This window comes from Acanthisitta chloris, unplaced genomic scaffold (assembly GCF_000695815.1).
Source record: "Acanthisitta chloris isolate BGI_N310 unplaced genomic scaffold, ASM69581v1 scaffold40435, whole genome shotgun sequence".
NCBI classification, from domain to species: Eukaryota; Metazoa; Chordata; class Aves; order Passeriformes; family Acanthisittidae; genus Acanthisitta; species Acanthisitta chloris.
This window is the reverse complement of record NW_008676123.1, coordinates 1,822-18,035: the sequence shown is the minus strand read 5'-3', so window position 1 is coordinate 18,035 and position 16,214 is coordinate 1,822. Positions and strand designations below refer to the sequence as shown.

Sequence of the window (16,214 nt, the reverse complement as noted above, 5' to 3'; positions counted from 1 at the left end):
CAGAGTACTTTTACATCTTTACAAGCTGAAATACTACTGTTATGCTGACAATTTTAAAGAGAGAATAAACTTGAATGGGTAAGACTAAGCCAGTGCCTTCTGAGATCACATTACACACCTGTGCTTGTGGCTGCTGCTCCAACCATTTGTCCGGGCTTGTCCACAATAATATATGGATTATTAATGATTGAACTAGCAGAGCTTTGCTTCATGTGCACCGGAGTGGACGTTGGGGTACGAGGTAGCGGAGATGGACTAGGGGTCGATATTGGAGAACCTTAAGAAAAACAAGTCCAATGCTTCTAGCTTGCAAAGGTTGTAAGAACATAAGAACATAAGAAATAGTAGTACTTTTCAAAATGGCTTAGAGAAGGAACATTTTTTGAGGATGCATTTCCCAGCCTGAGTGAGATCACAGGCCTTGGAGAAGGAAAGAGGAGACAGAAGGAAAGGAAAAGGCATGTAAAGCACTATGCCTCATACCTACCCCAGACATGCTCTGCCTACCAGGACAAGCAGGGTTCAAAGGGCCCTTGAGAAGTCAATCCCTGAATCCTGAGGGACATTATCTAAATCATTCTCACTGCCAAGACCAGTGCACCCAAGGAGATGACACAGAAAGAGAGCTGAGCTCCTCGTCAGGCTCTCTCTTTCCCCTGTGCAGCCCATGGTACAGGTGTTCACAGCCAGGAACCAAGCAGTTTCCATTGAAAGGCTGTGTGACACAGCAGCCATCAGGCAGGTATGAATGCTCTAGTCCCTTCACTGCCCTCACTACAGCAGAAACCCTTGAAAACAAACTGAAAAATGTGCTGGAACAGGGCCGGAAGAGAGAAAAACTAGAGAAGTAAAAAGCTGCATGAAGACTTAAACAAGAAATGCAGAGAAAAGGACAGACAAGAAAGTAGTCAGAGAAAAGAGACAGTAGCAAGCACCAAGCTTCAACTGCCTGTTAATCTACTTTCTTAGGAGTGATTGACAAACAAAAGGGAACATAAATGCTGATCAAATAAAATCCCCATGTCTTATAAACTGTTTGGAAATATGAAAGTGGAACAGTTCTCAGCAGACAGCAGAACCCTGGAAAAATATTTAGCTGGGTAACATTTAAATAGCAAAGAACAACAGAGAATAGTCCAAGGATTTTAAGAAAGATAGGATGGCCCCTATAATTCCTGCTTTCTGGGAAGTCTTGGGAAAAGAAAAACAAGAGAAGAGCTTATAAAGAAAGAAGAAAGCACTTAGCATAGGTTCAAATGTAAATCAACCTGAGTACAGTTCCAAGATGTCAAGGAACAATATTGAAATTGAATTTTAAAAAAAACCCAAAACAACAAATTGGACACACTTGAAGAAAATTATCTGGGAGCAGATCATCAGAAATCACATACACTGATAGCTGGTGCTCCATCCTCTCTACCCTGAACACCAGAAAATTAAGAGATGCAACAGGTCGTCTTTCAGCTTCACAAGTGCCATGGTAAGCTGCACATCATTGTGTTTTTGATGTAAAACATCATCCAGTGGATGCATCATACCCAGGCAGGGAAAGGACCACAAGTGAAATGAGCAAAACAGCACCTTGACCATGTTTGGTTCAGAAGCTGTGACATTGCTCACTGCAGTCAGCTGGTAATTTAATCCAACACAGGGTGGACTTTTGGAAGAAGACCAGAGCTGCTCCATCTGATGAGATTATGGTGAGCGTAAGATGGACTATGTGAGACTACAAGGCTGAACCTAATTATTTGCCCAATAATCAGGAAAACAATTTCTCCTTAATCCATCCCAGCTGTCTGAAAGCAAGAGGGAGGAGAACAGCTTCTTCCCACACAAAACTATTGCACATGGAAGATGTACCCTCACCTGGACCTTTCTGTGAGTAGCAGTACAGTTCAAGACCATCTATCTCATACTTAAAAGCATTCAAGAACAGGGAGAGAACAGCTCTCATCCTGTTTTTGATCTGTTGTGAAGCATTTCACACTTGTATTTTTTTCCCTTGAATATTAAGAAGTGTGTTTAGCTCCTTATTCTAGTTTCCCACTGCCTGATGTTCAAAGACTGGCAGAAAATTGGGGGAAGGACACAGAACAAGTCTAACTGGTTCACTCTCCTGTTTCCCAGGGGGAAGCACTCAGGTAAGTAAACTAACATTCACCTGATACAATCTTGCAACTCATGGTGATAGGTTGGAAGGATTTTCCTGGTGACTCTGCAGGGCTCGGACTCTGACCTTGAGGCACTATTTTACAGCTAGCTGCAATGGGTTGAAAGGCTGAATTTCCATGAGAGCCAAAGGAAACTTTCTGTGTGGCTAACTTGGTGGGAGTCCGTTCTATCGCAGATGGCAGAGAATAAAACGCATCATGTCTTTCGGTTTCAGCATTCCCAGAGAATCCTGATTAAAACAGGGAAAAGAACAGAAATAGTTCTTAGGCTGACACATCTAATTCCTTACTGTGCTTCTCTACACAAATAAAACTCAGGTATGACAAGCATGCTCTTGAAGAAAGGAAGGAAAAGCAACTGGTGGGAAGCACTGAACAGGGAGATATTAGACAGGGGATTCCACCTGGGCAAGCCTGTTGGATTTGTCGGAATAGAAGAATAAAATGATACCATGCCCAGACTGTTCAGCTGTGGCAGGTGATCAGCCACTTCTTACACATTTTTCTTGGAATGACCCTTCCACTGACCAAAAGCTGTTGGTAGTTTGAAGCATTCTTGGTTAGGGCTCCACAGCACTAAGGCTGGATCTCCTTCCCAGAGAATCTCATAGCACATTTATTAGAGTAAGAGCACAAGGAGACCACCTACTGCCTTTTGAGCTAGGTTAAGAAATCCACCTTATTTTCTGCAGAAGGAGACCAATTAACCTGGAGCTGCTGAGAGAAGCCACTGCCTGCCAGTGTAACAAGGAGGGAGGTTTACTTCTTTCCTGTAAGTTATAGCACTGCTCGCCTAAAGGTGCTGCAAATCTTCCTGTTTGAATAAAAACACTATGCTTTTAAATTAAACCTGATTGTGTTTGTCCATTTTTGGCCACAAGAAAACACCACATGTAAACAGCAGACATTCTTCTCACTAAGCCTGAACACTGCCAGTGGCATCACACTGCCTACCAGGAAACACACCATCCAAGACACCGGCTTACAGCCATTCCTTGAACACAGGAGTGGGATAAATCAAGAAAAGCATCAGACCATGCTGCATCTGACTCTGTTTTGAAATACAAAGCTGCTGTTTTCAGCAAGTTTCTCACACTGAAGAGTGCAAACCATAACAGACACTTTGTTTCTCAGCCCAGTTAACCAAGGTCTGTGGTGCAGCCTTGATACTGTGTTTCAGAAAATACACCTAAATGCTATTACAGAGGTACAGTTTTTCCTACTTCACACAAACTACGAATCACAGCAGCATGCCCATGGGCCAGCACTGGCTTGTTTCAGGCAATCCAAATGATCCTAAGATCATGCTGTCTCCTGATATACCAGAGAACGAGACGATGAGGTACACAGATGCCATTCCATATTTTCAACACTACGGTAACTAGAGTTATGTAGGGATTTTTGTTCCCCCTAGTCAACTCATGTTAGGCACTAATGTATACAACTGAACACATCACTAGACCAATTACTTAAATGTATATACAGTTCCCAAAACATTCAGAAACCTAAAAACCCCTCTGAAAACAGTCTGCCAAGAACAAAACTACAAGTGCTATTCAAACACCTTCTTTCCCAGCTGCATCTGCTGTTGCTCCATATTCACTGCATTTAGCAGAACAGAGCCTGCTCCACAAACTTCAGATAAAAAAAACCCCAAACACCACAAAACCAAACAAAACCCCAAACCAAATAATCTATAATAATTTCTGTATTGCATTTCAGAGCACACTGAGGAAATGCTCATCTGGGCTGAGCAAGGAGTAGGCAGCACTGTCAACCTTTTAGAATAAGAGCAATGAAGAGGAGGTATCCAGAAGAGCCAAAGTTCCAAGAACTCTGATTTCACTGACATTCATTGCTTTACCTTTGTCCACAGAAGGATCCGGACTGAAGTCTCGCAACTGTTTAATTGGAGAAGAAGCTTTGACTGGTGCTGGAATACTCAATGGCAGTGGTAAAGACGTAGCAACATCAGAAAGGTCAGACTCTGAAGACTGGGAGAAGAGATATTCCTCGCCAAGGGAATGCCTGTGTAGCTCCACATCCACTACCTTCCAAAAACCAGGAGAAAGGACATTAGTATTTGGTAGGTAAAGATATAAAAAGTGAAAACAACTATACCTTTTTATGTCAATGCCTAGAAACCTCTCCCTTTCTTTCCCCCACTTCTGCATAACATTTCCATACCTTTCAGGGAGAGTTCCCAAAGGCTCAGCAGTACCCGAGCTAAGACAAAAAATCTTGCAACATTTAATCCCCACAGTACAACAGCACATCTCAGACCATGGGGAATCCAAGCAGCCCGCTAAGGAAAGGACTGCATACTTCTGCAGAGACAGGCACAAAACTGCAGCTTGCCCTTTCTGGCTTTTTTGCTAAGGCCTTGAGAAACACACCACATGATCTACTCTTCAAAAGTGTTCTTTAATCACAGTAGACATGTCACATTAATGTTTTCTCCACAGACCGAAAGCTGAAGTAATGCAATTTCACCATAAAAATTTCCATTCACTACAGTACAAGAGCAAAATAGTATCAAGAAGACTTTAGGGATATAGCAAATTTATTTATTTATTTAAGTTTTAAGAGGTCATTTTCAGTGAAGATACTGAAGCTTGACAGACGCAGAAACTCAGAAATACTTAATATACTGCAAAATTTTAGCACGATATTTGGGTGATCCCTTTAACTTAAATTCTTTATGTATGAGATCTGCAGCACATGAGAACAAAAATCAAAACATTTGTTACTAAAAGTTTCACAAAGAAATAAAAACTGTAGTACAAGCCAAGTTCTGTCTGAAAGAAGAGCTGGAAACTGGTTCAGTCTCCCCTGAATCAGGAAGGGGGAAAAAATGACTGTTGTCATGAATAGTGACAAGGTATCACAACCATTTCATTCAACAAGAGAGCAAAATCTACGTTCTAGAAACTCTGAAATCAAATGGGTTGACTTTGTGCTTAGTCCTATTCATCTTTAGTTTTTAAACACCCTCAAGTGAATCAAAGTACAACACCCATCCCATGGCACTCTGACTTACTGTTTCTGCACCAAGTGTCTGCAGGCCTGTGTAGGTCCTGTCCAGCTGGGTAAAACAATACAATACATTAACCAAGGCAAAGCAATATATTAGCTAGAATTTACAATACAAATTGTTTGAAAGGAGTTAAAACCACGTAAGTTGAGCAGCAGCATATCCAATTTCTTGAGGCCACAGGGTCAGAAATCTGTGTGCCCTGTTAAGTGCCCTCTCTTCTGCAAAAATGCCAACCATGACCCCAAGACCACACCAAAGTAGAAAGGAGCAAAAACGCTGAAGAAAATGAGACTGCTGTGGAAGCACTATTTCAGACTAAGAGGAGTCTTCAAGCAGTGTCCTTTTTTATTCCTGATGTCAATATAAGGAATTAATGATAAGAAAAACTCAGAGACTTAAACTGACCAGCACGAAGGCTATGCTTACACTATAGTTTTTGATTAAATAACTGTTTACATTGGGTATCAGCTGGTAAAGAGGCACAACATCCCAAAACCATCTATTAAGACACCTATAGAGAGAGAGTTTGGCAAGTGCGCAGTGCACCAGAGCACCAGAGCAGGGGCAGACAGGCTGCGAGTCATGGAGGAGGGCTCTGCTCACTCATAACCTCTCACAGCAGCCACAGGTTCAGTACACAACATCAAAGATTTGCTGATTCAAGTTATTGTGTGCCATGTGGCTCAGTTTTCTTCTCAGGCTGGGCCTCCTTTGCAGTCCATCACAGTGTTACCAACTTCTTCCCTAAGTAATATCTCCCCAAATGTTTTACTCATAATCTGCATTAAACATCCCTAGGTTGCAGGGCAATCTTTTCAACCTTGTCTGCTGCCTATATTTTGGTCTGCAATGAGGTATCTACATTAGTATGAAATTCATTAATGAAGCCAGAGTTTAAATAAAATTAATGCTACTTAAGGAAACAGGAGACTAAACCAGCTCAGGAGTTAAGTCCGCTAATTCCAGGGGCTACAAATTAAAAGGAAAACAAGAGCAATGGCCTATTTTTTCATGACTGCTGCATACTATAAATCCTACAGAGTGTTGCAGGAGTGCGTGAGTCGGAAAAGCAAGGAACACGGACCTAATGGGGAACCTCAGCCCTCCCTACCCACTTAACAAGAGATAAGCACCAGCTGATACATGCAAGTGCTGAAGGAACAGGGGACAGCTTACACTTCACCAACAGAAAGACTGCAGCACCCTGTCAGGTTAAAGCCAGTGAGAGCAGGATAAAAGTCTCAAACTGTATGGAAACAACAGGCAAATGCATTGCAGCTCTGCACAGAATCCGCTCCAGCTCCTGCAAGGCTAGGTTCCCTGGCCACTGCATCAACTCCCATATAGCCAAGGTAAGAGGCTTTCCTGGATCTTTTTTGATTCTCCGGCTCAATCATTCACCTGAAAATAATCAGCAGGACATACACACAACACAGAGAGACAGAACTGAACACAAGCAGAGCCTCTTCTAGATTTTGCAGGAGGACTCATTTAAATGTCTTTCTCTAAACTGTTTTGTTCAAATACCTTCAAATTGTGTATGATATCAATCCTCTTGTTCTGGCTATCCTTGAAGTGTATCTGCACTCTCACTGGAAATTCTCCCCAGCCTCTCCTGGTCAGGTGAAATGGAGGTTCTCTGGAAAAAAAATGGTGATTACATTTTGATGCAGAAATGATATAGCTTTCACATGCCTCCTTTTCAGAAAGACAAAGACTATTTCTCTAGCTGACAGCTAAAGCTGTCTTCAGGCCTGCACTTCAACACAGAGAGAATGCAAGCACAGCAATGAGAATTTTATGGCTTTGGACACCTGAAAACATACTTTAACTTCACACAAGGGGACACGGAAGAAAATAGGGAAAAAAGAGACACGGGAAACAAGTGTCTTATTTAAAAAAAAAAAAAAGGCTGTTATGTCAAATGAAAAATGCTCGTTTCAAAAAAAAGGCATGACAGCTCCTAGGACACAGCTGCAGGATGAGCTTTCAATGCAGCATTCTGCAATCACTTCCTGCTGTTCCCTATCATACGACACCCAGAGAACATACAGAAAACATACAGACAACAAGCAAAAGTTAACTCAATCACTGTCATTCTCCAAAAGGAAAAAGAAGGGTGTATTAATCTGTACCATTTACTGTGACTTTGTCTTTCAGACTGTTATGGTAAATCCCAAATGTAGTTTTGCAACAGAACAAACTGTGAGAGGCTTATAGGCTACTTTTAGTCCAGAACATTAATGTTTGCTAAGATGACTGGGACACCAGAAATCAATTAACCAGATGGGATTAAACCAGAAGACAAATAGCACTGATATGATGGAGAATGAGAAAGGCACAAAAAAACACCAGTCAAGTGCAATTTGGTATGTTACACAAGAAATACAAAGGCGTTTGCTTTCGTCCTGCTCAGGATTGTCTTCTCAGAAACATTACTGAGCCATACCATCACTTCATATTTCAGGTAAGCCTTTCAGTGGTTTAATTTTTCCAGAATTAGGTTGCCATTCCGTACTTACGTAGTCGCCCAACACCCTGCAAGAGGCAGCTGAACACTCTGCAGAGAATGACTTCTCTGGGTAGACACCAAGTATATTTTGAAGGCATCCTCCCTCTGCCTTGTCCAAAGAAGGACGAAAGATTGACAGGGCATTTCCGTGCAGCAGCCAACCTGCTCATCTCATCATGGTCACAGCTTGGAATACAAGCTCGGGAGAGGACAGAGAAGCTGCCCTGTTTCTGTAGCACCAGCACCATTGCACTGATGGGAAATTCCTTGAAGCATGAAGCCAACGCCACTGATCTCACTGCCATGCAGAAATACTTGGGAGTGGGATACAATTTCTAGCCCAAACATATATGTAGCATCAAAATATGGGCAAAACAGCTTTCTGAGACTTCTCTTTCCATGTTGGAATGGATGGGAGGCAGAAAACCTCTTTTAGCACCAGAAATCTAACTTGTGCAGCAGACAGTGTTAACACACACAGGAGATGCAATAACTGAATGCTTTTTTCTCAGAAGGAAATTTTTAAAACCCTACTATTTTGGAGTAAGTCAAGTCAGGGGTTAAATGCAGACATGGAATACTAAAGGAGGAAAAGAATTTGCTAACTTTCTAAGAAACTTGGCACTGTAAGCCTGGCAAGCATAAAGACTGGAATAATTCCTTATTACCTCACTTCTACCAGGTCATTAGGTTTGTAACTGGGATGGAGGAAGAACCAAACTTTCTTGACAAAATGATTTATGCTGGGTTCTCTCCGAGAGCCTCGCACGTACACCATCCATTTATGGGTTGACTGATCATTTTCTTCTCTCTTGTCAGGGGGAATGTACCTGGCAAAGAAATTAAATAAACAAACACAAGATAAAAAATGCCAAATATATAAATCCTGCAAAAAAGTATTGCAGGAAGGAATAGGCAAAAAACATTGGGAATGGTATAATGTCTGTGTGAACCTTGGCCCCTGTACAGTTCTGCTCACTTGTCCTCACTCTGACAGTTCAGTCAGTAACAGATACAGGTCCCATAATCTACTCTATGCTTCTAACACATTTCCTCTGTTTTAATGTATAACTGCCATATGAAATTCATCCATTTAAGCATTTGGCCCTTGACTGGGAAGACTTAATTTTAACATTCTAGCACAGTCAACTCCCTTTTCCCATCCCATTCTGAGATACCAGGAAGCAAAACTGCACCAGAACACAACATCACCAACTCTGCTACCACAAATACAAAAAAAATACAACTTAAAAAATACAGAAATGCAAATTTTTAACAAACCTCACTGCCAATACTTAGTGCTAGGTCTAGGCTTCGGTGGATTTTCAAGATGCAATTCTAATACTAAATTCTGTCAGAAAATACTTTCTATGCAAAAGACTGACTTGAGTACTGCAAGGGCGGAGAGTTAAAACCTGGACTTGTCCATAGTTTACTAAAATGAATGCCTTTCTTCACTAATTTCCTCAAAGACCAGAAGTTATGTATATTTACCTGTAAGCTGTTTGGGTTTTTTAATATAAACTGTAAAAACTAATTTATTCAGACTATACTGGACTTTCACAATTTTCCTCATTCTGGTGATTTGGTGCGTTGGTTGCTTTTTTTTTCTGTTGTAAAAAAACACTACATTGTCCCTAAGGACACACTGAATTAGCCAACTAATTCAGTTAGCCAACACACTGAATTAGGGCAACTTGCTCTTCCAAATTTTCATGGGAAAACTTCAGACTTCTAACTATCAAAAAAGGCAGGAAGGCATGCCTGAAGAGAAACAGATCTTAAAGCCTCCCTATATGAAAACATATATACATAAAACAACTACTAAAACACCCGTTCCTCCCACAAAAACACCTCATGCAGACACTCGAGGAGGGCAGCCTCGGGTACTGTGTTTATTCCAGGGCAACACCTCATGTTGTGACAGCCTAGCCATTTTATTTGCCTCCTAATTTTAACCTCCTATTCCATTTAATCCTGAGATAAAGGACCATCCTTCAGGCTCTGGATACTAACTTGGAGACGTTGCCAACCACAATCGTTTTCTTCACATAAAGCCGTGAAGTTTCATCATTTGACAGTCCGGCATTTCGTTGTCCTGGTTTTTGAGAGCTTGAAACACCCGAACTGTCCTGAGGGTAGGGGAAGAAAAACAAGGCAAACAAAAACCCAAACATTCCTCTTAAACATCATTTTGTTGGGTGCTAGAAAAGGTGTTCTTAAACATAAACCTGCAGAAATGAAAGACCAACAGCGAGCCATCCCTAAAAATACTTAAACTGCTATCTAGGCATATTTAAGCAACTCGGGCATGCAACAGCGCTACACTGCCTAGCCAACAGTACAACGCATGGCTTAAGGGAGTGGACATTGTGCAACATCCCATGGATCTGAGCCATGATCGCAGCTTGGGTTTCAAAAGCACCGCCACTGCACTATCTGGAAAAAAAAAAGAGGCACTGCTAGAACAGCATCATGTTGGTCACTAATCAGAAACAAAGCTACATCTCCCACAGGTGGGTGCTGAGCCCCTAAATCTTTCTCGCTCCCAGCTTCCGCTGCTTTGAGGTACTCTGGCATTGCTTTACAGTGAAGAATCTCAAGGAAGAACCCTTGAGACAGGAATTCAGCTCCAACTCAGCAGGGATAGCAGCCAGCCACATCACCTCACAGGTAAGCCCACAGATCCACAGCAATACTTGGGCACAATAAATCCAGCAACCTTGTAACACAACTCCAGCTATTACACAGAGGCCAAGACTCCCTGGAACAAGGATATAACCACCCACCGTGCCAATGTAAGTGAAACTGTTGTTTGCATGGGAATGAGAGGCTTTTCTATGATTCTGTTGGATAAAGCAGAATAAGGGACTGCCATCCTCTAGTGACCAACTGAGCTGGTGCTGCAGCTTCCTGAAGCACACTCCACTGAGCACTCACCAGATGAGGGTCAGCGTGGGGAGCAGTGGATTCACTAGGAACCATTACTCCCACTCTGTTAAGTCAGTGATGCCCCAAACTGGATCAAGCTGGGACGGCTCCTGCTCCTCATCACTCCCTCAGCCACCTCAAGGGCTGCATTGTCGAAGATGTACCAACATGCTACACCCAGGCAATACAACTGTTCCATCAGTGCTCCCAGCACAGAAAAGAGTTCTGTTGTTCTGGTGGTTTACAATATAGGTGGGTCCACATTCTACAAGGATGCCTTCTGCTACAGACCTCAGGCAGGGTTTCAGCAAGCTGCAGCCCTGCTAGCAATGGTGTCTCAACTAAAGCAGAATCCTTGCTTTTCCTGCCACATATTACTGCAACTTTTCAGCTGCAGAATACAGCCATGTTCACTGAGATATACCCATCTTTGGCCTGGGTTAGAGGCTGCACTCCTCTGGCAGGCCTGGCTGCCTAAAGGAATTGAAAGGAAACTGAAGATTTCACCTCCCATGCTAAGGCACATTTCACCTGCAGTCAGTGAGTGAGCCACCCCACTGGAGTTACCTGCAGCCAACATGTGAAGCATTTGTGTGGCTGCAGTGAGCCATAAGGGAAATGGATCCAGGTCAAAATAACCCAGAAAAAAGCATAAGGAAGCAATGAAAGGAGATGTTTTCAACTTGCGTCAGTCTGGTTCAATTAAGCAAATGGTAACATTAACACAACAGCAAGCAGCACTGTCAAGAGAAAAACAACCCAAACTATGCAACCAGGCTCTACCAGCTCATGTTCCCAAGGTGAGCCACAGGCTGCTGAGGAGGCCAAACCCCTCCAGTGGATCAACCACTCTAAGCAATAGTCACCAGAGGTACCCAGGGCCAGGATGCATCATTACTTCTTAAAAACACTGCTGAGAATTACACATATTGCTCATCTGTCCAGGTTCTACCCTCTTAATCTGACTTCCATCCGTTCAGCAAAGGTCTTTGCTCAGGCTGTGGAGCACCTCCTTCCCCAGAGGCTACCAATCAAGACAGAGGCACAGAGTTGTGCTGACACCACTGCTGTCACTGCAGCCTGCTGACCTCACTGGTGAGCAGCACTGAGTTAAGAGGAGTTACCCACATTACAGACACTTCAGTTAGCCTTATAACAAAGCCAGGCTGAGGGAATGGGAGCAGGCAGTTGGATAAGGTAAGAAACAGATCTTCACCATGAAGAGCTTCTGGTGCCACCACCAAATCCACAGAGCACACAACTCCAACAATCTGATCACAACTCAAGTTTTACTTTACCCGGGCAGCATGTCTGCTCTGTCTCTGGTTCAGGCTGTTCGTCAGCCGTTCCTCTGCATCCAAGTTGCCATTGTCTTTGTCCAGGAGAAAGTCATTGTGCTGAGAGAGCGAGTCACTCTCAGAGTGGTTGGCAGAGGGAGGGTCTGAGCCCTGGTTAGCAGGAGACGACGATCTGGAGGGTGACTCCAAGAATTTCTTGATTGAAGGATGATTAAGAATTGTTGCATCACAGGACCTGGTACCCTGCAACAAAGAGGTCAGGCAGATCTGGTCAGTATTATCCTGCAGACCAGATGAAAACAAAATTTTGCCAGAAGAGAAAAAGTCAATGTATGAAGAAAGAGCAAATATTTAATCAGCTGCCCTGCAGGAAAAACACATGATGCAGAAGACAAAAGCTTAAAATGCTGATACAGAAACAGCACCCCAAATTGAATCTGGTCCTTTAGATCTGCTGATCTCAGAAACCCATCAGGTTTTGGCAAGGAAGACTGCAGCCTACTCAAATACTTAGAATGTCCCTTTGAAAATAACATCTTCTTTTCCTGTGCAGACACCTACAGTCACTTACCACACACAGGAAGGCCACAGCTCCTGCATGCAATGAAAGTATGTAAGTGCATCAGGCATATGTGGCAAGCTACACATGTCTGCTCCCAAAGCTTAACAGAGGACAAACAATAATGGACTTAGGCATGCTTGCAAACTTTCCCCAAAAGGGACACCTTAGGGCTAATCTTTGATCCTCCTAAACCTGCAAGGGGAGGACAGGGCAGGCAAGTCTTTAAATCCCTTTTGTCTTTTTCATTACTGTTACAAAGGCCCATTTTGTGCCTCCTGTGTTTGCTTTTAACCTGGGAAACAGAAGGAAAACACCCATAGCTCAAAGCAAGTGTCCCTTCACCACTCTTTCTCCTCCCTGTCACCAGTCCTCCCTGTCATCTAGGTCTGACATGAAGCAAGTCAGCATAAACACCCCTCTGCCAGCAGCAGAGCACCAACAGATGGGTTTGCTCCAGCTCCGGAAGCCACAGACACACCACAACAGCACTGGCAGCTTTTCCTGCAGGCAGTACCAGCTGAGAGAGGCTTCTTCCCTGCCCAAACCACCCAGATCAGCCAGGCTGGCACAATTATTCATGGGGAGAGGGCAGGTCACAAAGAAAAACAAATCAAGAAACCGATTTGGGATTGGTTTGTTTGTTGGTTTTGTTCTTTTTTCCTTTGCAGGCTTGTTTTTAATCCACGTAAGCTCCCTGATCCAAAATTCTGCCAATGTGATGGAGGGAGTGGTAGACAACACCATCACTATAGGGAAGAAGAACTGCCCTCAAGAGGTGGTAACAGGAGTTAAACGTTGCCCCACCTTCGCCTTTAAAGGATCACTTGAGAACCTTCTTTCCAATTGTCCATTACGTACACAAGAGAAGCAATTACTAACTCTCAACTACCTACTTAAGAATTATATCCATACATCCAATGGCAAGGACACACACACTACATGTCCAAAAAAACCCTGAACCCAAATCAAACCACCACCAAGAATTTCTCCTTTTGTTTTACTTCTAGTCAGGTAAAATGACCAACACCTTGTCCAATAATTTGTGGGAAAACAAAATAAACTGTAATAATGAGGAATCATAAGCACCAAAGCTCAGCAGCACTGGGTTCCAGAACTGTTTATGGGAACAGGTCATGAATTTGCAAATCATCTTCCTAAAAGTTCTGAATGAAACTACAAAGACTCCCAGAAACAAGACAATCATTCACTGCCTAGTCAAACATACATGAGCCACAATTAAAAACAAACAAAAAAAACCTGAAACCCCTAACAAATTCAAAACAAAGAACTGATGTAGCTGCATGCAAATCAGGACTTTTAGAAAAAATCAGAAATTCAGTTGAAGATACAGCTACACTAGCCATGAGCTCATAAAAAGTACTGGAAAACCAAACAAAGCAAGGAGGGATCAGTAAGTTTTGTGAACACTTCAGAACAATTACAAGATTTGTTATTTCCAGCAACTGTGAAAATCAGCAGGGGAAAAAAATGAACACCCTGCATGGCAGAACAAGGAGAACAAGGGACAGTACAGCTCCTGGAGACACCTGATGACATTGGATAAAGGCACTTTCAAAGATCAGAACTTAGTTCGCATTCTTTAGCCAACCTACACAAAAATCCAGGGGGGCAGAGGGATCTCCAAGCCTCCCAATACTACCACAACCTTTTCCAATTCCAGCTCCTCAAGTTCAGTGAGGGAAAAACAAACTGAAATTATTTTGGTTTTACCCCACTCCAAGTCCTCTGAAAATCACAATAGGAAAACCAGGAATAGCATTGAGAACCACTGCTTGTAAGAGAAAATATTCTGGGACTAGAGTGAAACCAGTACTTGTAACACCCATCTACAGCTTCCAAAAATCAGCTCAGATCTTTAGTGGAAATTAGACCAACTCCCTGAATTGAAAAGATGGTAAGAAAATACCTCTATTGGTACTGAACTACATGTCAACTGGGAGTCTGCAGGAGTCATAAGCATGTTGTGATTGGTAGTCATTAAGAGCAGAGTGCTCAGAACTGGGGGTTAACTAACAGGGTTTGGGGGTTTTTTTAACCTTGTGGATTTTTAATCTCTCTGTGATATCACCCTGATTTATCTCCTGCTTTACTGCTGTCATCAGTCTGTTCACGAGCCCATTAACAGACTGACTGCCTGGGTAAAGGGAGGATGGTTCCAGGGCACTGCCTGAGCCTCAAGAAATCTTGGTTTATTTTTTTGTTCCTGAAAAGTTCCAAAATCCATCTGCTTCCACTCTCCTCCTGTGAAATGAGAAAACATGTTCCCCAATTTTTAGGGCTTTGCAAGGACAAATTGTGCGGTACCTGAGAAGCAAGGTGCTCTCATGCAAGAACTGAACCCAGAGTATTTCAGAAACCAGAACCAAGGGCTGCTGAACAACCTCTCAACTGCTTCTTGAAGACTCCTCTTTGCTGAGTACCTGAGGCACAGCTGGTGATACACAGGCCTCTCTCCCACTGCCACCCCGTTGGCAGTTCCAATCCCAGCATTTCATTAAATCACATGTCAAAACCGAACATCAGCTGAAAAGCTAGTGAACTCCACACCTTCCTTTGCAAATATTCCCTGAAGTCTTATTATTCCCAAAATAATTTTTACCTCTCCAGCTTTAAGGAGACCAGCAGATGCATAATAGTTAGCCACAATGCAGGCACGCAGCTTATCCATCATCCTTCTTGCTTCAATCAGGCGCTGAGGAAAGAAGATGAAACATACAGTAACAATAACCACTGCAGAAATTCCCCAAACGCCCACATACCAGAAGCTTAGGTACTTATAAAAACAAAACCTTTATACCTGATCTATAACTTCAATTTCATGTTCTTTACTCTTCATTTCCACAGCAAACTGTTCTTTTATAATAGTCTCAATCTTTTGCACAGCAACATCTCGAGCTGTATGAGGCCATACATGGAAAATAAAGAAGAAGATAGCATTTACATTTCTATGTTTGAGGTTTTATTTGAAAACAAAAATCAGAAATCACCATGGAGTGAGAAGTGAAGGGATAATAAGTTCAGCATATACACAAGAAAAGGGAAGATCATTTTCCTGCAGAAGTTATCTGTCTTAACAAAAATCACATGTATCTTTAAAAGCTGGAGAGTAATCTTTTCCTTTTTAGATCTGAGATGACAATGGGAAGAAGAGGAACAGTTTGTTTACTTCTGTCTCAGTAAAGCTGTAAACAGTAGGAAAACTCCAATGTGCTACAGTCAAGAGCAGTCACCACTGCACTTGCGCAGGAACAAGCTGGAACACTACGCACATTTTTCTGCTCTCTTTAGCCAGATTCACATCCAGGAAATTTACATCATATCACGCAGCAATAATAAGGCAAACTCATACTTTGTATGCTCAGCACTGGCATGAAGTGTAGCCTGCTCTGGAGTGTCTACAAGCCATTTATTACCCACAAAGGAAACTACATTATCAAAAGTTGATCTGCCTCTTACAAAATCCTCTTCCAGTACACTGCTCTCTTTAGCCAGATTCACATCCAGGAAATTTACATCATATCACGCAGCAATAATAAGGCAAACTCATACTTTGTATGCTCAGCACTGGCATGAAGTGTAGCCTGCTCTGGAGTGTCTACAAGCCATTTATTACCCACAAAGGAAACTACATTATCAAAAGTTGATCTGCCTCTTACAAAATCCTCTTCCAGTACACAAAAAA

At 42.5% G+C, this 16,214-nt stretch overlaps 1 protein-coding gene across 1 annotated transcript in view; it reads right to left on the bottom strand.

The window, feature by feature from the left end:
- YEATS2 (YEATS domain containing 2) overlaps nucleotides 1-16,214 on the bottom strand; it is a 43,892-nt gene that overhangs the window by 25,983 nt on the left and 1,695 nt on the right. The window contains exons 2-11 of the mRNA XM_009075997.1: nucleotides 15,330-15,427; nucleotides 15,132-15,224; nucleotides 11,950-12,192; nucleotides 9,737-9,852; nucleotides 8,389-8,550; nucleotides 6,736-6,847; nucleotides 5,212-5,256; nucleotides 4,036-4,222; nucleotides 2,162-2,401; nucleotides 119-277 (exon numbers count right to left, since the gene is read on the bottom strand). Of these exons, the coding sequence (XP_009074245.1) occupies nucleotides 119-277; nucleotides 2,162-2,401; nucleotides 4,036-4,222; nucleotides 5,212-5,256; nucleotides 6,736-6,847; nucleotides 8,389-8,550; nucleotides 9,737-9,852; nucleotides 11,950-12,192; nucleotides 15,132-15,224; nucleotides 15,330-15,427 (1,455 nt within the window). The remainder of the gene's footprint in view (nucleotides 1-118; nucleotides 278-2,161; nucleotides 2,402-4,035; nucleotides 4,223-5,211; nucleotides 5,257-6,735; nucleotides 6,848-8,388; nucleotides 8,551-9,736; nucleotides 9,853-11,949; nucleotides 12,193-15,131; nucleotides 15,225-15,329; nucleotides 15,428-16,214) is intronic.